Source organism: Anser anser (genome assembly GCF_964211835.1).
Source record: "Anser anser genome assembly, chromosome: 2".
NCBI classification, from domain to species: domain Eukaryota; kingdom Metazoa; phylum Chordata; class Aves; order Anseriformes; family Anatidae; genus Anser; species Anser anser.
In genome coordinates, this window is record NC_139721.1 from 34,465,848 (window position 1) to 34,491,556 (window position 25,709).

The following is a 25,709-nucleotide window of genomic DNA, read 5'->3' on the forward strand; positions in this document are numbered from 1 at the left end:
TACAAGTAACTTCTTTTATTACAGTACTTATTACAAATAACTGCTTTTACTATTATTTTCATGCCATAAGCCAAAATGTCTGTCCCCATCCCAAATCTCCTGGAGGAATATGTGCCTCTTTGAGAAAAAAAAAAAAAATGTAATGCCAAACTGAAGTACTGATGCACCATGAAGGATGAGGTCTTTCTAGTGGGCCAGGCTATAGTATGGTATGCTCCAGATGAACCTACAACAGCATTTAAGATGAGACCAAGACTGCATTTTTGAACAAATCTCCTGCTTGTTCCCATTCTCTATCCTTTGGTTCACAGCACAGAGTGACGTTACTGCAATTTTTTATTTATTTATTTATTTTTCTGGAGGAAATTAAACCAGATGTGCTCCAGGACTGTACTCAATGCACTCCGACAGCTAACAGGTAGCTAGCAGTTTCCAGAACCAGACAACACCAAGAGATTTGCTCCACCAATCTGCTGCAGGTAATAGACCATACTACCTGTTACTGTGTGCACAGGTTCTGAGACCAGTGTTGGTTTTGCCATACAGGAAGAAGGTTATGTGAGTAGAAACAGTGGCAGATTTCAGATCAGGTGAAAGTTTCCTGGCTCATGAAGAAGCATTGCATGTTGAGTGGATGGTTTGTTGAGAGGTGAAATTTCAGTTGAAGAAAAAAAATAAAAATAAAAGGTGTCATTTTCTTGTGAACGTCCTTCATGGGGAAATACCTATTAAAAATGCATGGAAAGAAAGAATGGAAAAAATAATAATAATAAAATAAAGATATGTATAATGACAAACTCGCAAGCAATGGTACATCTCTGGAGAGTGACACAGGACCTTCAACATTTCTGGTTTTCAACCAGGGAGGCACCAAGCAGACCTTTGTTCCTGGAAACTCCTGGGTTGCTTTTGTGTTTTGTTGCTCCAGTTATGTCTAGTGAAAGACACCACCTCTCCTTACAAGCCTTGACTTGGTTGTAAACTTAGATCATCCAAGCTACAACAACAGGACAAACTCTGCATAGTGCAAATGTAATTTGCAGGGTCAGCATGAAACTGATCCTAGATCTTGGATGAAAAGTGAGCTATATATGTTGTGTCACATCCATGGAGCTGCCAGCACCTGCTAAGAACCTTCAACACGAACTGAAGCCAAAGTGAGCTGAGGTCACGCTTCAGGCACGCCAGCATGCATGAAGTCATTGTGTTCAGCGACCCTGGCTAAATGTAGTGGCAGTGTGTACATATTGCAAAACCACGGTCCTCTGTCCATCCTGTGTTCCTGTTGCCCTTGGGTCTGCTTCACGTAGGATGTGCAGAAAGGTAGACTTTGGGCTATACAAAACAACCACAAAATCAAATTCTACGTTGTTGCGTTAGGTGCAGAATTCCTAAGCCAGAATTTAGCCCATCACATATTTCAAGATTTTCCAGAAGACAATAAATATGCCTAATATTCATATTTGAAACAAAAGTATGAAGCATGTCTTATGTTTTCAGTTTTACTGACCTCCCTAATGGGAGACAAACATTGCAGAAATCCTTACTGAAAAGAAAGGAAGACTTTTGCATGTCAGCTCTCCACCAGTGGATCTGAGGCAACAGAACATTTATTGTTTTTAATTCTCTGGGATTTTTAATAGAAAATCTTGGATTTTTGGCAGTTGAAAATAAGAGCTTTCAATTCAGACAAAAGTGTTGTTTCTGGTATTAGTCCAAAGAATTAATACAACATAAAAAGTAATATACTTCTGTCTGTACCTTAATGACAGTAAAGTGGGTACTCTAATTTTGTCCTCTTCCTCCTCTTCATATGTGGCTGGATTTGTCATCTTTTGTTTCTTTGGTCTTCTTCCCTGCACCACAAACAGGCCTGGTGTGTGGCATCCCATCACTCTCTCATTTGGCTATACACATCCAGGAATTGATACTGTAGCAAAAGGTCAGCAGACCTATAAATTAGTATGATCTTTGTGTAGAAACTCATACTCTTTCACATTAGAAGGACAGCTTCCATTATCTAGTTCGGTGTCCAGCATACCATAGAAATAAATGCAGCTGTTTCATTTAGGATCCAGTAGACAGTTCCCATCATCGGCAGCAAAGACAACTGTTTGATCCATGATATCTGCTTGTACCCTCCAAGTGTCTCTCCTTTTTCCTGACACTGACCTATCCAACCTGTCCATGGCTCATCACTATCTATGAAACTGGATGGAATTATTCTCAGTTATTCTCTGGAGAGGAGTCACCTTCCTGATTTCAGTCTTGCAAATCTCTTCACTTACAGCCAGGTTACCACTGGTAAGTTGTTGGGGTTTTTTATTTGTTTGGTTTTAGTTTTGTTTGGTTTTGTTTTGTTTTGTTGTTATTATTTTTTTTATTTTTATTTTTTTTTAACCTCTCTATTCTATCCTGTGCAATACTGAAGGCAGAAGGATCTTGATTGTCTTCTGCCAGTTCAAACAAAGACTGTCTGGGTGGAATGAGCATTCCTGTTGCCATCCTTCTCTCCCACACAAATGATGATCATTTATAGCAATTTACAATAATACAACTTTGGAAAATATATATTGGAAGAGAAAGTGTTGTTTTAAGAACTATGTGGAAATTTCAACATAAAACTAAGAAAAGCACAGGCAATTTTTAGTGGTAAAATATTTAAATCCCTGCATATTTGACAGATTATTCCATGTGCATGATAATGATTTGTTGTAAATATCACCATAGCAGCTACATATAAATATATTCAGTCTAGTCTGCACTTCAGGATAAAGCAAGGTTTATCTTTATTACCTGGTATGCCACCAGAAATAGAAACATCCCCCTCATATTCTTGAGAAAAGAGAACCAAGGTATGCCTTTTTTTCTTCTTCTTCTTTCACTTGAATAGTGAGAAAACTGTGAAGAGACCTAGCCAGAAAATGTTGGCAACTGCACACTGGGTTAACTTGAGGGTTGAAATCTGAGAATCCCAGAGGCAAAAAAGAAGGACGTTGTCAGGAACAGAAACTTAAACTTGGTAGCCACCCTCACAGAGATGGTAAAAAAAAAAAAAAAAAAGGCCACAAGAAGGAGCTAGTTTGCCAAGGGATGAGATGGAAAAGCAGAAAGAGAACAATGAAAGAAGAAAGCCTTAAGAAGACTATGAAAGCTCTGAAAGGCAGAGAGAGGAAAGGTAATAAAAGGAGCAGAGAATGTAGGAAGAAAAGTACAGGGCAGCTCCAGAAGCATTAAGAGGTCAGAGGTGGAACTAATTCAGTTGTCCAAAAAAGCAAGTGAACACAGAAGAGAATTGATGGAGAAGCAGCAAAAGAAATCCTCTTGGAGAAAGTGGTGATTGTCTCCATGAAAGCACTGCAGTAAAGCTGGTGCAGGGAAAGACCAGCCAAAGGGTAGTCCCTGAATCAGGCAGCAAAGAGACAGAAAATGACAGAGACCTTGATGGAATCACTCTGTCTGTTCTGCAAGTGGTCATTCCACCTCTGCCCCTCTGGCATGGGCTCCATGGAGAAGCGATGCCATAGTGCTCAGCTGTTGTGCAGCTGAGGGTCCTAACCATGTTCCTTAAGAGAAAAATTAAAAATTATTTTGGCCCTCCCTGTGGGGAAAAGAAACCTCTTCTTACATTGTTGTGGCTGTTGATCTAGTGCTAAGGATGCTCTGAACAAGCTCCTTCATCACTTAAGCTATTTACACCATCCATCTGAAGGCATTTGAATGTAGTGTCTGAGTAGGGCTTCGGTCTCTCCAGTTTCCCACAGTCAGCAAAACAAGACAGATTGCTCTAGACAGTTCAGGGCTGCAAGCACAGGATCCTTTCCTTGGCTTCCCTCTGGAAGACACTTTTTCTCTCCCTGGTTTACAGAGGAGACCTAAGGAGTCCAACCCCCCAACAGGGCAGTGATCCACCGTCACGTCTCCCAAAACAGTTCTAGATTTCTTATGCTGAAAGCAAAAGCTACAGGTAAAGACATGTTACAAGCTTAACCCTGTATGTCTATTGGGATTCTTTTTTTTTTTCTCTTTTTAGTCTTTTTTTTTTTAATGGGTTATTTTCTAAAACCTTTTCAGTCTAATTAAAAAGGTGTGTATATCGAGAGGTTATTAATTTAAACAATGAATAATAACACGTGCAAAATAGTAGAAAGAGTTGTAAAACTAACACATGCACTCTGCAGTAAAAGATATTTTTAAACATAAGTTTAATGTTTTGCCCTTAAAAAGAAGCTGATATATGCATTGGTGTGGAAATACCACAGATTCTGTTTCAATTAAATGCCTTCATTGAAAGAACCATAGCATGAAGATCAACTACTACTATTTATTGAAAGTGATAAATTATCCAAGGATTATAGACTCAACATGTAAAAAAAATGTAATAACTGCCTTAGACATATTTAAAAAAAAAAAAAAAAGCTGTTCTGTGAGTAGCTAACAGAGCCTGATCCCCATGCATGTTTGTCTCATAACCTCTATACATTACTGCTGCATTAACCCTATCCATCTCTCACATTCCTACATTATAATCCCTTTTGGCAAGAGGGAACATAGCCTGAGGCCAGCCCAAAGCTATGGGTTTACTGATTAGCTGGACAACATGTCAAGGAGCATTCATCGTGCATCTGGCCACTGACAAGCAGAAGCAAAGCTGGCCGAACAAGGGCCAGGTTACCTGGAGGAACAAATATGTTTCTTCTCCTCCATCCAACCACAGATTTTCATGGCAGTTTTTGGAACTTAACAATGTTTGGGAAATCTCCTCCTCTCTCAGATGTGGTTGAAATTGGCTCGTGTTTTTTTTTTTGTTTTGTTTTGTTTTGTTTTGTTTTGTTTTGTTTTTTTGTTTTGTTCTGTTTTTGTTTTTGTTTTTTTGTGGGGAGGGAGAACTGGGGGAAAGAGAGAGTGAGAGAGAAAACAGGGCTAAAAATACCATTTGGATTTTTCCAGACCCCTCATCCTGGAATATTAGAAAATGTAATATGTAAAATAATACCATTTTGTCATTGTTGTTCAGTAAAGACACAGAGTAGCAGACATAAATTGGTTATTTTTTATTTTGATCCAGTAATACGCTTTCATATATGCTGACAGCTGCATTTTCTTCAATTCAGAATACACACACTTTCAGCTCTGCATTTTTGATCTCCCAGAAGGACAGACAACACACTGGGGAGTCATTTGGCCAGTGGGGGGTAAGAAAACTTTCCACCGTGTAGATTAATATGGAGATAAATCCACAGCTGTGTGAGGAGTACATCAATAGAATTACATCTGTTTACATCAGCTGAGGATCTATCACTTATCAGCAGTAGTATGTTTCCCAAGACAGCTTAACTGATTTGGACTTAATTCTTGATTACATGGTTATTTTGAGAACTCTGCAATGGCCCATAAGAAAAATCCTACTGTCTTCACTAGTCTTATCTAATTTATACTCTAGGTCCAACAACTATTGCTATGTGTTAGCAAACTAAAGGGAATGTTTTGAATAGTCTGTGCCGTTGTCTTCACACTGTTCATTGGTAAAGATGTTTATAATTTTGAGGAGTTAAAAAACTTTCTTTGAAGTAACTGGACTCAGAAGGCTGGTCCACAGGCATAACTGACAGTACTCGGGGAGTGGAAAGAAATTTGAGTCCTACGTGCCAATGCCAAAATCAAGATACAGTAGGTCCAGGACAGCCCCTGGACTGCTTACTGCTTTTGGTAACCTGATGTCATGGATAAATACCAGTTATTATTTTCAAGTTCATATTTTCATACCGGTTTCAATTTGGATGACTGCATCTTAATTACAAATCTCAATTACAAATGGTTTCCGTGCCTATCTCCATGGAATCCGATCAAATGCTACTGAGGGTGCAAGACACCAGATCAGTAGTGGCTGAGATGCAGATGGACCTCGCAAAGGCTTTACTGTTATTTATGTTGCAATGTATAATTTTCATCAAGTGTCACTCAAAGGAAGTATGTTTATACACAGACACATTTATCTCTGCTTTTCCTCTTTCCCCCCCCACCTTTTTTCTTTTCTTTCTTTGTCTGTTTGGTATATCTCTTCTGTTCTGTTCTCTTATTGTTTCCTTAAAGAATGGCACCATTTTATATGTTTAGGTATCTATGGAGAAAGAAAGCAAAAGAAAATGGGTTGGTGTAAACACTGCCTTTGCAGAGTACTGTAATGGGTAATGGCCAAGGAAATTAATCGACAAAGTCACTGAAAAAGCCAAAACTCAAATTTCTCTGCCTCCAACGCATTTCAGTCTAATGTTCACTTCATCAGAGAAAATATGGATAACTTAGAAGTCCAATTATATTGACCTTTGGGGTGAATTTTATGTTCTTTCACTCCAAAGCCAGCAATACAAAATCTCCAGATATGATCTTAGTGTCTATAGTCCCTTGTTCTTATTTTTAAAAATTAATGACGGTGCATCTGTCAATAGTCCAGATCGCAAGAAGCCAACTTTTTCTTTTCTTCCTTTTTTTTCCCCCCACAGGAATGTGGGTGGATACATGGATAGGGCTGAGTGTTTTGTTCCGATCAGCTTTTTACATATACAGTTTCACGTTCAGAAAAATTTAAGAATCACATGTGTAGAGAATGAACAACTTCATAGTGAAATAACTGTTTTGTCTGTTCTTAATTTATCATATATTCAATTGCTTTCTGAATATATCATATGTGCTATTGTACTCCAAATACACTTTGTAGACATCTACCAACACAATAATCAGCTTTGTTTACATTACAATCAGACTTAAGTCATGCCTGTAAAGTCATCACATTTTATGTATTTACACACAGACTTTCCCCCCGCTCTTTCCCTCAACAGACCACATAAAATGCATGGAATGGTGTTACAAGTCCTGAAGTCAAATCTGCAAAAGTTACAAAACATCAGGATAAGGCTGCTACCTGAGCTAGAAGAACTGATAATTGGCATTAGGTGGTGGTCATCCAGGGACTGGCTCTGGAGGAAGAGCTGGGGTGCTCTGCCATGGCTTTATCATACTGGTAGCAGACAACAGAGAAAATCAGGCGGTGACCCTCAGGAGCCCCAAGTCTCATCCCAGGCTGTCGACCAGGCTATGAAAATTGGGTTTTTCATTTGCTAGAAATGCCAAAATAGACAAATTTTCCACTGTTGTTATATTTTACATAGACAATGTGTTAAAATCTCTGCCGATGAACATAAGGCTTGAACATGCAGCATCGGGAGAAGAGGTTCTGCTACCTGTATTCCAAATATCAGTCAGCTGAGTTTCAACACATGGAAACTACAACTGCAGCTCCTGCTCTGTATGAACATGTTTGCTCTTACAAGTCTTTCAAAAGTAAAGATTTATGAATAGGAATTTTTCATGAAATCTGGATAAAGTACCATTTGGATAATTAAAAAAAAAAAAAAAGGATCAAAAAGGCAAACTGAATGAAAATAATGAAAATAAATAAATAAATATATTACCTGAGGTACAGAGAGCAGACAAGACACTTGACATCTGTGTCCCTAGTCCTGCCACAGTACCCTGTGTTGCTGATGTGGAGGAACTGATATTTTTTTTACACAGCTCTACAACAGTGCTATTTGGTGACTTAAAAATTGGGGAAAACATGTCACCTCCTCAAACACTTCTCCATCTATCAAGAAGGCTAAGAGATTTGACTCACTGTTCAGCAGCATACTAAAGATCCTGTGCCGTTTTAAGCAAAAGTGGTCCCACTAATTTGTCACAAAGCAAGAGGAAGAAAAAATCAAACAGGCAAAGAGAGTAAGAGTTCACAGGATTGTGAATTCAGTGGAAATTGCCTAGAGATTGAATTTAATTGGCAAACACAACATAGTTTTTTCATGTTTAATTGTGCCTCACTATGCTAAAAATCTAAATGCAATAGTATAGTAAAAAAAAAAGTAATAAAAAACAATAACAACAACAACTAAACGAACAAACAAAATAAATAATAATAATAATAAAAAACTGCAGCCAAGAAAAACATCACCAAAACCTCCCAAGGAGATATCTGGCAGGAATGTGCTAAAAGAAACACTTCGCGAAATACTTGTTGGCAAGGACAAATGTTGTTTTCACTCAAGTCTATAAAATGAAAAAAAAATAAAAATCATTTCAGGACCTATTATTTGTAGCTCTGTTTCCTCCGCAAACTTTGTCGGTATGTAAGACATCATCACTTTGTTGATTATCATTTTAAATTGGTGAAGTCTGGATTTTCTTCCACCCTGCTGTGATGCTGGAACATACTTGATGATTTTTGTCTGTGACAGAAAGATTTTAGATGAAAAGCAAGCATAAAGAGTTTAAGAACATAAACATCACAAAATTATAATTAATCTATGCAGAAAGTCACACTAGAACACATCATAAAATTTTAGTGCTGTGGTGAACATATTTTTTAAAAATTAACACTCTTACAGCGGTTATCGTTTTCCTATATTCTCTAAATGTTCTGATTTAAAATTTCAAAATGCTTTCCTATGTCAATGACAATCTTAATAGAGTCCAATTAGTTCCACAAGGCACTTTCTGATGCACAAGCCTCTGGCTTGATTGCGGTGAATGGTGGGTATTTCCTGTGTTTAAGTCCACATATGGATTGAGTAAGGCAGTGGCAGAGAGACTACTGTTTTCCTTCACTACATCTTCATTTCTTTTTCACAGGCTAAGCCTTTTTTGTTTTTCCTGGCTCTGTTGTCAAAACATTGACCAGAGTTTTGGCTCATGGTCCTGGAATACGAGGCCAAAACAATCCTCTGGAAACCAGTGTGGCAAAATATATTTTAAATCTATACATTCACCATTCAACCATGTGAGTAACCACGCCCACTGCCCCACTCTGTGGTTTAAAAACAACATGGGTTTGCCCCCAGAACGGTTTGATTTATTTGACAAGCTTTTTCAAGCTGGGTATATCAACATTTAAACTGTTCTGAGGCTTAGCTTCTTGCGTCACTTGTACAGCAAGTATTAAAACACACTCTAATCATTTTCTGCCTCTATTAAACCAGACAAGGTGAATGCATTGTGCATTCTGCAGGATTGCTTTGAATGTCTCCAAAGACAGATGAGGTACAGTGATTCTTTTATTTTTCCCTCAATACCATAGAATTAGGACCTTTTAAATATGATCTTTGTTACAACCTCTTTGGAAAATACATCTTTATAACAATTACCTACAGCTTCCTCTTGTTCCCGACCTACAAAAGACCAACACAAAACAGTAAGAGATGACAGATTTTAAGGGTTTCTTCCAAAAATGTAGCATAATGCACAACTACGTGGTGACAGTGCAACTTACTTACCTTCATTGTCAGGTTCACGAAGGGACAGTCATTCCTCAAGGCTAACTGAGAACATAAACTGAAACTCAGCTGTAAAACTGAAATCAGGACCAATTTTATTCACATAATCAGGAAAATTAAAGTACAGAGATGGTGTGGGGTAGATATTCTATTCAAACATAATCTAATAATTTAAGTACTGGTATGTCATTCCCCCGAACCACGAATTCCTGTATGATTTATTTCCAAATTTTTCATTCCGTTTGTTGGGTATTGTGTACCGCAGCATTGAGCCGGGCCTCTTTCGGTGTCAGTTGCGTGGAGGTGACCTACAGAAATATATGCATAAGCCTAAATTTGGGAGAAAGGATCTGCTTCTACCTTCACCAACCTATAAATCATCTGTGTGACACTTGAACCAGATTTAAATATCCCACCTGGATTTCCTCCCAAACTGCACAGCAGGAACCAAACAGCAGGCCAGAAAACGGCTTTCGGCGTTCAATAAAACTTAAACTTCTCAGCCAAACCTGCTTCACTGTGCAGAAAGCTTTATAAGGGGGAAGGGAAAAAAAAAAAAAGAAAAAAAGAAAAAAAAAAAAGTCTGTAGATGTGGGGACCCGTTATATTGTTGTCCTTTTACCCCCCGCAGCACAGGGCTTCCCTGCCCCGTTTTCACCCCGGGTGCGCGCTGGGGGCGCAGGGAAGTGCGCGGGCACTAATTGGGAGAAAAGCCAACGCAATTAGCGAGGGGGCGGGAGATGCTGCTGCTGATGATGGATGGCCCCTGGAGGTCGCCCCCAGCCCCTGCCCGGCCACACCTCGGGCCCCAGAGCTGGGGGGCCGCGGCCGCATCCTCCGCGCCCGCGGTGCCTGCCCGGGGTACTCACCCTCACCACCTCCAGCATCCTCGCCGACTTTTTTTTTTTTTCCTCCTGTGCTTTTGAACGGGGTCCCGTCGGCCTGCACCATGAAAAGTATAAAAACCCATTGCTGTTTTTTTCTAGCAACAGGAAAAAAAAATAATAATAATAATTAAAAAATGTGGAGGTTGCGGGGTGTAAGAGTAACATGAGGCAGCGCTTCAGCAAACCACGTAAGCCCGAGATGCAAGAGCTAGAGAAAAGGGGGAGGGGAAGAGAGGAGGAGAAGCTTGAAAGTATCCGAGCAACTATCAAATAGCTCCCTTTTGAGTCCCAGACACCATAACCTGTTTTACGATTAGCGATCTGTTTAAAGATTTGTCCTGAAAGTACTTGCTATTGGGTTACAAAAGGTGACGTTAATTGCATTAAGCCATAATGACCCGTGAAGGATTGCAAAGATTTAGAGAAAAACACGCTTCTTTCTTAAAATAATAGTAAATAATAATAATAATAATAATAATAATAATAATAATAATAATAATAATAATAATAAAAGTGGGAGCACAGCACGAGGACGAGGTTGCCGGGGATCCCCGGAGGAGGGAGAGAAGGAGGGGGGGAAGCAGCCCCACGGCCCCGACCCCGCTGGATGCCCTCGGCTGCCTCCTGGCCGCCCCGCACTGCTACGCACCGCCCCGCACATCACCGCGCCGGCAGGACGCGTGTCAGCCCCGGGCACGCCTGGGCGCAGCCGCCGGCGATGCGGTGCGGAATTAAATGTGTCTGTTCATAATCTATAGTCTCCCTCGCCGGGGCAGATCGGGCAAACAAAATTGTCATTCCAAATGAAAAGAAAACACTATTTCTTAGAAGTGTTTAGGAGGGTGCACAGCGGGGCATATTTTCTTTCTTACTGGCAAGAGTTTGTAACTGGATCCCTTAACATTACTGAGAACATGAAAACATGAAACAAAAGTATTGATCCAAGAATTCACAGAAGAAAAGTATCCAAATACACACTGGTTTGTTTGATTTTTTTTTTTTAGGTTACATCAGATGTTTACTGAGTGAAGCTGAAGCTTGCGATATAGCCCTTGCGTGAGCCATTCAAGCATACGTGGAGGAAAGTGTTATTTGTGTTGTTAAATTTACATTATGTTCACTTTAATTGCATCAGCTGCTAGATAGACCTAGGAATAATGGCATTTAAGAGGGAAATAGCAATCATCTTCAGAAGACTGTAGCATAATGGAGGAACCTAATTAATTTAACCTTGCAGTCTTCCATAATGGCTGTACTTTATCATTTCCACAGATGGAGCTTGAATGAATTAACAATATTGTTTATCCCAGCAGACATCTCTGACTGTGGTTAGCCAATGGCAGATTTCCCACTTAAAGATGCATTTCTTCACTTGAGGGAAACCAACTCGAGTACTGGCAATAGCTGTCGAAACTTGCTAGTGTTATATGTGTGTGGCATATTGGAAAACTCTGAGAAAATGCACAATATCGGTCTCTTTATGGTCTCATCAAGTGATGCTGGAAGAAGATAGAGTGTTTCCTTGCCTACCAGAGCCAAGACTTTTCCAACACCATTTCAATTTCTCTTCCTTTACTTTCCCCTTCACTGTATTTTTCTTTAACGGCGTGTTCTTCTAATCTTTTTTTATTAAAAAAAAAAAAAAAAAAGTATGTGTCTATTTCTAGATTTGCAGAATTCAACCCAATACTTTTCGAAGATGATTTGCAATGTTTACAGACATGTTATGCTTGGGAAACCTGAGTAGACCTGAGGTAAGCACTCCTCCACCCACAAAACACAGCACAAGCCGGATTATTTGAACAAGATGATTGTTTACTCTTTCAGGAAATAATGCATTTTCCACATCGTCATATTCTATGGTGCACAGGCATGCACACACTCAAGTCACACGTGGGTGTCACCAGAGTCGGGAAGGGAGAAATCCACCGCTTTGCATATTCTGGCCGTCAGAAAACACCCCCTGATCCTTGAGACTAAACTAGGCATAAACTACAGCAGTAACATGTTCTGTACTTTTACTTGCATAGCTGAGAGAGTGTTGTTTGGCAATTTTGAGGTGGATATTAGTTACCCCGCACGTGAAGAGTTAGCCATAGAAGCGAACAAGCATATCAGACGAGCACAGTCTCAGCACACTTCTCTCCCGGCTCTCGTATTTTATTCAGAAACGTTTGTTGTTGCCTGAAAGACGAGGATAGTTCAACTTTCTATGTACAGTAACAGTGCTTCTGTGTTCTAAGATAGATCTTAAACTACTTTTTTTTTTTTAAGGTTTATTAGTATCTGCGGTTTATTGTTGCTGTTGCTTTTTTGCTTTGTTTTTGGTTTGGTTTGGTTTGTTGGGGTTTTGGGCTTGTTTGGTTAGGGTTTTTTGTTGTTGCTTTGATTGTTGCTGGGTTTGGTTTTCTTTGCGCGTTTCTGAGTGTCTGGCAAGCAAAACCCCCTTCCCTGAACTTTTACATTGTCCTTGCCGCAAATGATAACTTGATACCATTCTAACACCCTAACACAGAAACTGCCTTTTCTCTTCTTCCTTTGTAAGAAGCAGAATGCAATAGAAAACAACGTACGCGCGGAAGAATGGGGTCTGCTCTTAAAATTCTTCCTATTATTTACTATAAAGCGATAAAGCTGAATCGCAGCCTAGGAGCCACCCGGGCTGCTTGCGAACCGCCACCTTAGGGCGGCTTTGGATCCAAACCCCTCTTTGCTCATCCGGCAGGTCTCTCCGCAGCCAGCCTGCGGTGTGACATTAAATATGACCGGATTAAACACTCCGGTGCGGCTTGGGTTCTCTCGCTGGCGGGCTAAGAAAGCCGGCAGCTTCCTTAGGGGAGCAGCGCAGCGAGAGTGAGAACGCAGTGATTTGGGCTGATGACGTGAGCCGTGACGCTGCCCCAGCTAATGGGGAGCTAATGATGCCGCTTCGTTAAACAAAGGAGGCTACCCGCTTCGAAACCCCGTTCATTGGCCGCCTGGAAAGCAGCGTGTGCGGCTGGGTGTATAAATTCCCCGTGGAAAATGGGATACGAGAGGGAACCAGCCCGGAGAGCAGCGCAGAGGAATTCAGGCTGCGGGCGGTGCGCAGCTGAAGGCAACTCGCGGGGCAAAGTGTAAGGCGCTGAACCGCTCTCTGTGGCGCATGGAAATCAGTTAAATCATCCCTAAATGCCCGGGAAAAAAAATAAAAATATATATATATAAAAAAAAAAAACACGGCCGGTGAAGCCCGCGCAGCCACACCGGCACGGTAGCTCCTGCGAGCCGGGAACACCTGCTCGCCCCGCCGGCCCCCTGCGTGCCCCCTCGGGCGAGCCAGCCCCGCGCAACCCCGCGCAGCCCGGAGCGCCGCTTGCAGAGGAGCCCCTGGGTGCAGCCACACACTGTCTGTGCCCGCACAGTGCTGGAGGAGCCCTACACAGGGCAGGGGGGCCCGCCATACCCCTATGATGAGGTCGCTCGGGGATTTTAGGTTTTGCTTCGGGACTTAGGCGGACGCCCTTGCGAGCATGTGTTCAGCTGCAAAGCCAGCCCTTGTGAACGCGGCTTTTCAGCCCCCCAAAATTAGTGTATTTCCAATGATAGAGATTTCTTTTCAGAAAACAATTTTAAAAACCGCACAGTGTCGTTAACAAAACGACAGAACACAACCCCCTGGGGGAAGCCCCATGTTGCCAGACTCCCCTCCGAGGAGGGAAAGGGCCGCTGGGCTCCGCACCGCGGATGTTCCCCACGACCTCCGCGCCCCGCGGTGGCTGCGCGCTCGTCAGGGGCTGGGGGCTGGGGGCAGCTGGAGGGAGCTGTGCTCCAGGGCCCGGGCTGAACCGTGCTGGTGGAAGGGAGGCTGCAAAAAGGTCGCCCCGAGCGCTCCCCGCCGGCCCCGCTGATCCCTCCGCGGGTGAGCTCAGCCACAGCGCCCGCTTGTAGCGCCGAAATCCCGTAAACCTTCAAATCTCCTATGAAAATTAATAAAAACATACGAAATCCTAGACGGTCCATAGCAACTGATTTTTATCTACCGTTTTACGCGCTTCATTATCCACCTAAATATAAAACCCCCGCGATTTAATGTAGTTTAGGGAGACCACAGGCATTTTTGGCTTTCCTTCGCCTTTTCATTCTAGCGCTGGCAATGGGCTGCCTGCAGACTTCTCTCAGGAGCCGAATGGGATGAGACCAACGAGGGAGAAAACGACTGCCCTCACTGTACTTAATGCCTCTCCAAATCTACCCGGGGACCCCCAGGCGCATCAAATGCTGCACTTCTGCACATCTCCCCGGGCGCTCGCTCCCTGCCACCGTTGCGCCTCGGCAAAGAGTTTTTCTGGAAGCTGGAGACCTTGGCCGGGCTCGGGGGAAGGCGGGGGTTGGCTTTAATCATCATCGTCAGAGAAACAGAATCAGGTGTGGATTTGTTTCAGGCCATGTTTACATCAATCAGTATTTTCGTTACAATCTTGTCAACGGTTTTAATTCAAAGCGTATGCTAACGCAGGAGAAATTAAACGGTACAAGGGAGAACGTTATTTTTAGAAAAATGCGATTAAGCACACTGGCGTGGCCGAAATATGTTGATTGCACCAGTGACGAATATATATATATATATACACACATATATATATATACATTTTTTTTCCTAGCTTAATCAGCAAGGAGACGGCTCGATCCAGTGCCCCCAGTTTTGGCGAGTTGCGGCCGTGGCCTGGCGATGCGGCGCAGCAAACGGTCTCCTCCTCGGCGTTTCCCCGCTTGTCTTAAATTACGCGTAAACACAGCCCTGGGTTTTCAGCAGGCGCTGGCAGGGGCTGGCACAGGCGGTGCGCATGCAGGGGGGATGCTTCCAGCACCCGCTGCCCGCCCGGGGCCGCGCAGCCCCTTGCGCGCCTTGCGCTGGCTGCGCCTCCCCGCGCAGCGCCCGCTCAGCGCCCTGCGGTACGCCGGGGGGCAGCCGAACAAGGCGCGGAGAGATGCGCGGAGATGCGCGGAGCCGGGTCTCCGCCCTGCCGCCCCTCCGGGAGGGCTCATTTCACCAGACGAAAGGCTAACCCGCCCTAGATGCGCTCCTACCTGCGCTGTATTTTTGGTTTAGCTACTTGCGCGGGGCGCGGATCGTCCGGCGGTGCGGGCGCCCTGCATGCGTCCCGGCGGCTCTTTTCGCTCCCGCTCTCCGCCATCCCCGGCTCACTTTTCACATCAAATAGGCCATTAACTTTTGATCCTCGCTGTTACATTCCAGGTTTCCCAGTGATGTTTCCTGCACACCGAGCCACCCCGCCCCCGCCGCTGTCCCACTTCGCATTTAAACGCGGACCGGTGCATCTCAATTTCTGCCGAAAATGTAATTTTGAACATATGCACTCATTTCGTCTCTCCGCGCTTGGCCTTACGTTGAATTGCCTCTCGGAGGACGGACCTAACGTTTTAGATGCCCCGGAAGAGCGCTGAATTTTTGGCTTTTGTAAATCCTGCAGCAAGCGAGCCAGAATGAGAGCTATTAAAATACCGACTAATGCCTGCGAAGACAATTTCCGTAACTTCAAAGCCCGAACGCGCCCATCGGCAATCGCTGCGCTCACGCACTGCAAACAGCGAAAGGGATCAGGAGCACATTAGATATTCGTGTCTGGGACATTACTGAGAAGGAGAAGTGACTCAGTTTCCAGTCGGAGAGGTGTTTTTTTTTTTTTTGTAGTTGTTTTTGTTTGTTTATTTACCCTATTTGATCTCCTAGTTTTCTCTGTGGCGTAAGAAGCCACTGATTGTAGTGCTCCAGGAGCAGTCCCCCCAAGGTGTTACCGGACATCACCTCTGCCAGACCACGGGATCGGCCCGGGTTGCATGAAAAGGGATGATTTCCCGGAATGCCTGGTTGCCACCCCCAGCTCTGCCCCCCCAGCCCTGCTCCGCGGCCGGGGTGAGGCGGAGGAGCCCCGGGGCGAGAGGCAGGGAGGTGGCGGCCGTCCCCAGCGCATCCCTCCGGGTCCCGCCCCGTCCCCGTGTCCGGAGTGCCAAAAAAAAAGAAAAAAAAAGAAAAAAGAAAAGGAAAGAAAAGAAAAACATCCCCTACCTCCACCCCCAAACAAACAAACAAACGAAAAACACAAAAGAACTCTGCCGGGAGCTCTTTTGCCCAGCACAGATTTTTTTTTTCCCTCTTCCCTGGTTTGTTCCTAATGCACTTGCAGGTTCCAGTTGGATCATGGGATAATATTAACTTTTAAAAATTCATCGTTTCGTTAAATTTCTTCACTATTAATTCGCTTTCTGGAATAACTCCAGAAGTGTGCCCAGAAGAGGCCTGAACAAATTCTGAAAAGGTAATCTTAAATTCAAACATTTTCCCCCACACACCTGAAGAAGTGTGTTGTTTTCCTTTTCCTTTTTTTTTTTTTTTCCTATTAATCTGTCAGAAATGTGCTTCAATGCCTTCATATCCTTTCATTCATTAAAATAACACTATTCTTTTATTTTCTGGTCATTACTAGAAATACTTCCACTGTAAATTAAGGTTTTCAAGGACTTTCGCAGGCAAAATGATAAAACCATTTGAACATACTTTTATAAACACAATTTTCTCGAATATACACAATTTTCTTCCTGAGGATATATATAATCTTTCTGAGGATACAGTAATGACAGATAAGCAAGACTTAAATCGTAAACAAGATGATTAAATTACACAGCCCAGCCTCTCGGACTGTTAGGAGTTAAATGGAGCCATAATGTTCTGAGGAAAATGAGGCACATTAAGCACAAAGAAGTTTTCCAAGATTCCAGATAAGGCACCTTTGATTGAACTTCTGTGTTTGGTAAACTGCTGTTCCAAATTTGCCTTAGTCACTGTGCTAGACTGCTTCCACGAGTAGTCTCACACAAAACTGATGCACAAGTCCATGTTTGCAGATTATGACCTTAAACAAGTGGCTTGTCACTCTGAATGGTTCAGCCTCCCATCAGTATCTTTGTTGTGTACACAGGCTTCTAATTTCAGGCCTTTACTGCTGAAGAACTTTGTGATCGCATTCTTAAAGGGAGGAAAGCTAAGAGTATTATTCTATTTCACATGCAGTAGTCAGCTTGAAGATCTTAATGAACATCGGGAAGAGCAAAGACACAATAAAAATCAGCATAAAGTTTAAAATATAAAAGGCAATAGAATAGGATTTCATTGATAATCTACTCTATAATATGGTTTTAGACAGTTGTTTTATGGAAGGAACTTCTGTAAATCTATGTACTCAGAACTAGGTCCGTAAGCGGTTTCACTAAAATTACAAACATGAGTGTTTACACTGTTGGGTCTTAGAAAGCAGATGAATTTACAGACTCTGAAAAAAAGTGCTCGAAATTCTCCAGAACTCAGAGAAAGTAGCATCTGCCTCAGAAAGGTTCCCACGTTTCATTAGAAACTCTCTCTTTGAAACCTGTATTTCTTCTATTAATAAAAATTCCATGTGTTGGACTTTGCTTTTAGTTGCATCTAGGTGTAGCTGAAGATGACATCTGACTCTGGAACTGAAAGGTTCAGTTTTACTAGTCCTTGCTTGCATTGGTCATCAGGTTTACATTCATGGCAATACTTTTGTTCATAATGCCCATGCTGGGACAACATCTAGCTCATTCCCATACATTGTGCAGGGGGTGAGGGGCAAAAGAATTAAAATTTCCTTTCTATTTCTGAAGAAACCAAAAGGACTCTGAGGCAGACAATAAAACACTTACTAAAGAGGTTCCATTTTTATACTCCCTTTCCAGCATGAAAGTTCACTTAAGTAAAACAATGAATATTTTAGAAACTGAGCGTACACTCAAGTTGCTTCTAGAAAGTTAAACCGCATGATGGGCTGAGTGCTGTTGTTTTTACTGTTCAGGGCAAGGCTAGCAGCATGCTACAGTAGAAGAAAAAACATACAGATAGGGCACAATCATGTCTATGGTAATGAACTCAAATCCTCAAGTCTGTAAAACCACATTGTGTTCTTGAGTGATGAATTTTGTATTTGGATCACTAACTTAGTTGAAAGAAGTGTAAAGACAGCTCCCTACTGGCAAAGTATCTGAGGAGGTTACAGAATGCTGTTTATTCCAGCTAGTGTCTGGAATAAATTATGTTCAAGAAATTGGCTCCTGATACTCTTATTTCAGATGAGAATTTGTACAGTGTGCTAAGTCCTAACACTTCTAGCCAAACCAGATCCTTCATTAGGATTTGCTGTTCATCATACCTGCCAGGAGCTCTCAGATCTGGAGAAGTGCTTGTTTTGAGGAGTGAAAGAATAACAGAAAAGGAACCGTTTACCTTGGAGCTCCTGTCAGCTCTCAAAGGCACTGGTATTCAGAATTGCAGGACTCTGAGTTGTCAGTCTGAATAAATTTTCTCACTATTCCTACTTAAATTCATTAGCTGTACAAGAAAGCCCCAAATTGTTTTTAGATAAACTATAGGTTGTAGGAGCCACTTAACATTTCAAAGGTTTCTACTACAGATAAGGGGGCCAATTGCTGCAGATGACATGACAGCTCCTGGGAAGGGAGGGAGCATAACTTGTTTTTATTCCAGTGGGTACAGCAGATGCTTGACAACTCCTGAGACTGGACTCTAGGAAGTACGAGGGCAATATGAGGGCTATTTTAAACAAAATTTAAACATTTTGATCTATAAGACATGTTTATCAGTCACCCAGTGTGAATGATATTTATGCTGATTTTTCACTCAGTGCTTAAAAATTATATAGGTTTCACTTGATTCTTCTTACAACACGAGCAACTGACAAACCTGCAGAAGGGGAAGGCCAACAGAAATACTGTAAAGTTAAATCTAAGGAGATCCAAAACACTTGCCACCATATTGTCCAGGGCAACAGGAAGGAGGTCTACACTTTCACTTTGATAAGTAGGCTCACACCTCTCATGAGAGCATAGTCCTCTCTGGGGCTGTGTTTCCAGCATCCTCACAGGTCTATGTAACACTTATACTCACTCTGGAGCTCATGTTCATTTTTTATTCTTAGGTTTCCCACACTAAAGTAAGTGCATCCCTTGGGGTCTTAGATGTGCTCTGGCAAAGACTTTCTTATGTATTTTGGACACGTGTAGGGTTGTTGCATACTCTACTACTTCATCAAAATTAGTAAATGAAACCTGAATCTCTGAGTTTGTAGCAGCTAAGACTTCTAGGCGAAAAAGGAGAGAATTTGGATAGATGCCCTACTCCTGACTGTGAGGAAAGGCTATATCACTGAGTGGATATTCAACCATCTGCTTAGTCAAAGGTTGTGAATTTCTGAAGAAATTTCTCCATACAATGTAGAATTTAGGCTGCAGACATCTATTCCATGAGTCCAGGAGACAGGATGTTACAGATGTCCTGTTGTCCTTCTTGCTTCCAGAGATTTTTATGGACGTATATGTGCTCTTTTCCATTTCATGTTCCACTAGAAGGGAGAAGGTGGACATATCACCTTCTCTTAAGTGTGTCTATAGACCACCATTTTTACAACCTGTAGATCACATTCTCCCCTCAGGTATGTTAGGACAATTTGATCTGCTTCCCTGCAGTATAAAAATGCTCACCAAAGGTAGTGTGATCTGTTATTTCTTAGTGTGATCCCATTGTCATGGATCAATGTGAGTGCAACTACCGAATTTAACGTGAATTACAGTAAGCTCAGTTTAATATCTTAAAATTGTGTTGTCCTAGATATAGTTTAATGAAAAATAAATATATATACACATAAAAATATCCAGTATCTAATAAGTCAAAAGTATGGCCTAATGTATTCATTTATTTTTTTAAAAACAACTGCACTTTGTCTCAGCTTGTCAGTGTGTTTGTATATGGCCCCATACTTGTCATTTTAATTCACCCTCACCCTTTAGTTTACAGGATGGCTATACTGGAGAAGAAACAAGTGGGGGAAATCCCATAATATCATTAAGAAGGAAGAATAGATTCCAATTGATTGGGATCCTTTAAGACAAACAGCTAGATACTCTATTGATTTGAATGATATTGCTTGCGTACCAATGGTTAAGGAAGATTATAAATGCTTGTGGGGATGAGATCTCACTTTCTCTAAAGTCAGAGAGATGTTTTGTACTTTCTGAAATTGTCATAGAAATGGATTGTGAAGATCTGGAAAAAAAAGTAGCTGAGGAGTATGTACTGAAGACAAGGAAATGTTTGAAATATTTGAAAGAGCTTGAAGCAATGGCAACTTTTTATTATTATTAATGCTGTTGTTGTTGTTATTTTGCTTGTCTAGGGAAGCACACCTACCGGTTCAGGAAAGAAGAAAGGGAGAACGAGGCCTGGACTGCAGTGCTGGTCTTTAATAGTACACGTTAAAAAATCACCAGCTGAGCTCCTTCCTCAGGGACCAACCTGCCAAATGGAAGAGGGCACTCATTAACTTTAGACTTAGATGCCAGTGCTTCATGCTGAGTTTAAGTTCATACCCCCTGCACGGACAAGCAAAAATAATGTTTCACCACTGCTTTGCACTGACTTCGTACCTGAAGTACAAGACCCGGAGGATCAGCCCCATACTTTCTCTCTTCGCAGGTACTGAGGAGGGGATGCTGCGCACCAGCTCTGAATTTGGGGATAACCCGAGGTCCGAGGGGTCAGGTGCCACGTTCATCACAGCACGGCTTCCTCCACTCTTCCCATGCTGTCCTTGCTCCCCGGACTCACTCTTCGCCTTCTCCATCAGGGGCAGGGATGGCTTTCCCAAGAGCGGTGCATCCTCACCGGCCGGGGATGCTGCGGGTACCGCGGCGGGGCTGCACCCACGGCACTGGGGGAAGCCGGGATCCTCCGGCGCCCATCCTTCCCTTCCTCCGCTCTACCTTCCCTTTCAAAACACTACTCATAACAATAAAAAAAGCGGCTGTTTTTGCAGCCCCGGGAACGGAAAGCGGCAGCAGCGCGGCGCGGCCGGGCAGGCGCGGTGCTGCCGCCGGGCGAGGCGGCGGCGGCGGGAGGAGGAGGAGGAGGAGGAGGAGGAGGAAGAGAAGGAGGAGGAAGAAGAGGAGGCGGGCAGTCGAGCTGCACCGCTCCGCTCGGCTCCGGGGAAGTTTTCTCGGCGAAACCCCTCCCCGCCCAGCGCGGCTCCTCGCCACTTACCGCGCCTGGGGAGCCGCCGGGCCCGAGCCTCCACCCGGGAGGCCCCGCGGAGTAAGTGCGTGCCGAGCCGTGCCGAGCCGTGCCGAGCCGTGCCGAGCCGTGCCGGGCCGTGCCGAGCCGTGCTGGGGGCCGCGGGGGGCTCCGCGGGTGCGCAGCGCTGCAGGGCTGGAGGCGGGGAGGGGCGCAGCTGCGGGAGCCCCGGTGGGAAGGGGAGGACGGGTTGGGGGGTCCTGGGGGGTCCGGGGGGCTCGGCTGAGCTGAACGCGGGTTTGCGGGCAAAGAAATCTGCGGGGGCTTCGGTGCGGTTCGCACGGCCGCCTTGTGCGCTGTCCCCCGGCCTGCCGGCTCGGAGCGCGGCGAGTGCCAGGGGAGGTGTCCACGGCTCCTCCTCCTCCTCTTCCTCCTCCTCCTCCTCCGGCAGACCGGGAGAGGCGGCCGGTGCCGGGCCACGACGGCCGAGCGCTCGGCAGGGTCCCCGGGGGTCTTATGCGGCCGCTGCCCGCGCCCATGTGGGCCGGGGGAGGAAGGAGGCGAGGAGGGGCGAGGGGGCTCCCCCAGTTCGCTGCCGTCCCCGCATCGCCCAGCGGCTCGTTCAGGAGCAGAGGCGGCAGGGACGGGGGCTGCACCGCGGGCATCCCCCTCCTCTGCTCCCCTGCGGAAGGGTGCTTGGATGCGGCTGGCTGCGAGGTGCTTTTTGGCTGTTCTTAGTTTCAGGAGTCGAGGATTACTTTTGCTGAAAATACTTTAGAATTGAATAGGCTGTGCTTCTATCACCAAGTCAAATACCAGCGTTTTCTTCAATTATTAAAATATAACATTGTTTTGGTTAACGTTAATTTGGTGGGTTTTATATTTATTTATTTATTTATTTATTAAGGCTCTGAGGAACATAGTGTTGCATTTAAATTGCAAAGGGAAGAGTAGCACACATTGGTTTCTAGCAGCAAAACACTTTCATGACCTCACATGCTCTAATAAAATGCATTAGAATCACTTAACTATAGAATCATTCAGGTTGGAAAAGACCTCCAAGATCATCTGGTCCAACCTTTAACCTAGCACTGACATTACAAATGGTAGTATTGCAGTCTCTACCTTTGAATACTCACACTTTCCATAGTGTTTTTAAATAAATAAAAAAGGCTATAAGGAGAGAAATTGGTCATTCAGTGCTGCGAGAACTGATTCCCCTATTTTTTTCTAAACAGAGAATGTGGTGTGTGGAAAGTCCCTACAAAACAATTTCCAGATTAGAGCTGTTCATTCTCTGCCAAGAGCTGTGTAAGCATGAACCACAATGAGTGCAGTTGTAGGATCACAGAGCAGCCATGGAGCAGGTTGTCTGCACCAGAAAATAAGAGACAGAAGGAAATGTCCCTAACTGAGGACTACAGCTCATAGAGGGAGCTGGCCTATTTAACGCTAGTCCGGACACCCCCAGACCTTTGTGCTAGCCTGGAAACATTCTGCTATGGATTTCAGAGTAAGGTAAACTGCAGGTATCTGTGCCCTTGAGCAAACTTTCAAAACGTATGGATTAGTCTTAATGAATGGTTCAGCATCTTCAGCTCCCAGGCAGTACCCTTTTGCAGAATTTGTAATAGAATCACTAAAAATGTTTACAAGCCCTCTAAGCAAAAACTAAGTCACTGGTTCCTGACAGCTCTGTTATTTCTTCCAGGCCTGACATTTCATTTCTAATTTCTTTCAGTATCTGCATGTAAACTGTGTCATAAAAAAAGTAGAAAGAAAAAGGAGGAAGCAGGCCACTCTTTCTTGCTGATGGGTCTACCCTGCTTGTGTTGCAACTCCTGTTGCTTGGTGCTGGGTGAGGGGTGGGCTCCTCTGGCAGGAGAATTTTTAAATCTTTGAAGGTCATTTGAAAAGTTCTTCAAGTCAGACGGAAATTGGGGCCTCCTGCATCCTGTGCATTTAGAGAATTTGAGGCTATTTTCTCTGTTTCTTTCATTCAATTACTTAATTACAGAATCCATAAATATTATTGCTCAAAATAACCTTTCCTTCTAGATTTAGAGGGAGGGAAAGTGATATAAAATTAAGGGATTAAATTGGAGTAAGAGGCTAGAGTTTTTCCTTCCTTTCATCTCTACTCTTTTTATCTTTCAATGTTTAATCTAATATATCAAACATCACTTGATAATGATTTCTCAAATGTCCAGACGCTTTTAATGCCATTTTACATTTTTTAACCTCTTTGTGACACAGCATCACTTCTCACTCTGTCTCCAAGTGCTAATCATACCACACAACCATGGAAACAGTAGCAATGAGTTTACCATTAACTTCTATGAATCAGGCCAAGATAGCACCATCTCATAAAGAAGAAGGCTTTAGACCAATGTTTGACCAGATTTGGAGTTGCGACAGCAAGCTCTTGAGCTGTCCTGTGGCATGTGGGATGATTCCTGTCGGAGCCCAGGGGGTCTATGGGCAGTGGGGCCCTGCTGTGCTGGGCATCCCAGAAAAATCACTGGGGTGAGCTCCCAGCCTGGGAGGTGGGTCTGCATTTTTGCAGCTACCCTTATAATGAAGTGAGCTGTGAGAAAACTCTTTTTATTCTCATGAACGGAAATTGTATGTAAAGTCCTTAAAATCAAGCAAGCCACAGCAGGGTACTTCATATGCTTTTTAAAGCTTTTCCAACTCTAAGTTGTTTTTCTGTCCTTCCTATGTTGTTTCCATAGCAAGTCACACCTACTGACACTTAGGGCAGTTGGCCTAATTCCTGAAGTTTCTGACTTGCAATTACTCAGGCTTGAGTTCTTTATCATCTAAATATTGAGGAGGATTGCATGGTATCGTGTGGATAAATTTATTATTTTTAGCTTCTAGGTTATACAGTTCTCAAAGGAAAGAGAAACATTATGCTCAGGATTTTAATGGAATACATTCTTTACTTTCTCCTTTATTACAAAATACTATTTATAATAATTTATTTGTAACATTATTTGATAAATAAAACTAATTCATATTTTATAACAAATTGTACATCTAATGTCATATGGATTAAAACTATCTATCGCCTGCTATGTTTTTCATTTTTAGTGTGTTACTTTAGCCAGTGATACATAACAATAACTGCAGTTTTATCATGAACTATGATGATAGAAAAGATTACAAGAGTATTAGGATAAGCAAACTTGTTATAAGTGTGGCTGTTGCTAGAGGACAGGTTGATTTTAATGTCTTGAAGAACTTCAGTTGTGTTTCTCACTTTCTTATTTTTTCACATGTGTACATAAAAGTAATTCTTGTTGGCCAAAACAGTTTTGAAATGTGGAAAGTGGGAACTAAATACTGCCGTTTGACTAACCTGGTATATTTTGTGATAACCAAGAACACATAATGCATCGTTGTGTAGTTATGTAAGCAGAACCTATTTATCAAGGTTCCTAACCCTTAAGTTTTCAGTTTTTGTTATGTTAAAAATGATGATCTATTGAATGCATTTGCATGAAAACAGAGTTTGGCAGAAATCAGAGGAACAGAACGTCATCTGTCAAGCAAGAAATATGACAAAGTTGTACAAACCATCATTTATAAATATTTTTAAGCATTGTTTCCCAAGGAACTGGGAGTCCTACAAATGCTCTCACAATCACTTCCTTCTCCTCCCCTCTAATATTCACACCAATTGTCCAAATTTGGCAAAGATTTATTAGTGAGGTTTTAGTTTCACAAGAAGTGACTGCTGGCCAGGGAAGAGAGCTCCCAGACGGTGCCTCCACCCTGTACCCACTCAGAGCAGGGCAACGCCACAGGCAGCTCCTTCGTGGCTCTGGACAAGGGACAACGGGCACTGCCACTGCCTGGACAGCCCAGATGGGACTGCAGAGATGTGATGGGGATGGAGCAGAGCCCTGGGATTGCCTGCTGAGAGGCGAGAGCCAAAAGGCATAGCAGAAGAATCTGAAGGACAGCTTGCATCTCTGTTAGGTAAATATAACATCACCAATGTTCTAAAGATAACTTTTTAGCTAGTGGATTGTTGGTATTTCTGGTCACCTTGGGTCAGGCTTCCAAAGGTGTTTAGGTAAGTAAAGGCACAGCTGGGTGCTTAATGTCATTCATAAGGGTGCTTGCAGTTCAGATAAATAAATAGGGATAAATGGCTACGGATGTTTAACCTCCCAGGGTGCCTTTAAATATCCTACTGGACCTCATGTTGACAACTTTGACAGTTCAGTGATACAGCCTTCTGGTTTTCACAGGCTTTGGGCTGTTCGTTCACTTTCAATTGGACTTTCACAGAGATTGAAAGAGAAAAAAATAAAATAAAATAGAAAAATGTCTCCCATTTTCCATTTTCATAGGTGAGTCCAAATGGAGAAAATAGGCTTCTTCCAC

General features: G+C 43.0%; 2 protein-coding genes across 8 annotated transcripts in view; one reads left to right on the forward strand and one right to left on the reverse strand.

Moving 5' to 3' along the window:
* Window positions 1-5,043: 5,043 nt before the first annotated feature.
* On the reverse strand, window positions 5,044-24,713 carry LOC310894081 (uncharacterized protein; the record flags this gene model as incomplete). The annotated part of the gene is made up of 6 exons (XM_083823784.1): window positions 5,044-6,121; window positions 8,138-8,279; window positions 9,324-9,400; window positions 10,193-10,265; window positions 21,342-22,074; window positions 24,676-24,713. The coding sequence occupies 6 exons, from the start codon at window positions 24,711-24,713 to the stop codon at window positions 6,114-6,116; spliced, it is 1,071 nt and encodes a 356-aa protein (XP_083679910.1). The 3' UTR covers window positions 5,044-6,113.
* EYA1 (EYA transcriptional coactivator and phosphatase 1) overlaps window positions 9,874-25,709 on the forward strand; it is a 177,995-nt gene continuing 162,159 nt past the window's right edge. For 4 of the 7 annotated variants that reach the window (XM_083826582.1, XM_083826581.1, XM_083826584.1 and 1 more), the window contains exon 1: window positions 9,875-21,392. The gene's annotated coding sequence lies outside the window, so the exon portion shown is untranslated. Of the gene's footprint in view, window positions 21,393-25,709 lie in introns of all 7 variants that reach the window. The other 3 variants (XM_083826580.1, XM_083826583.1, XM_083826575.1) reach the window with 2 other exon arrangements.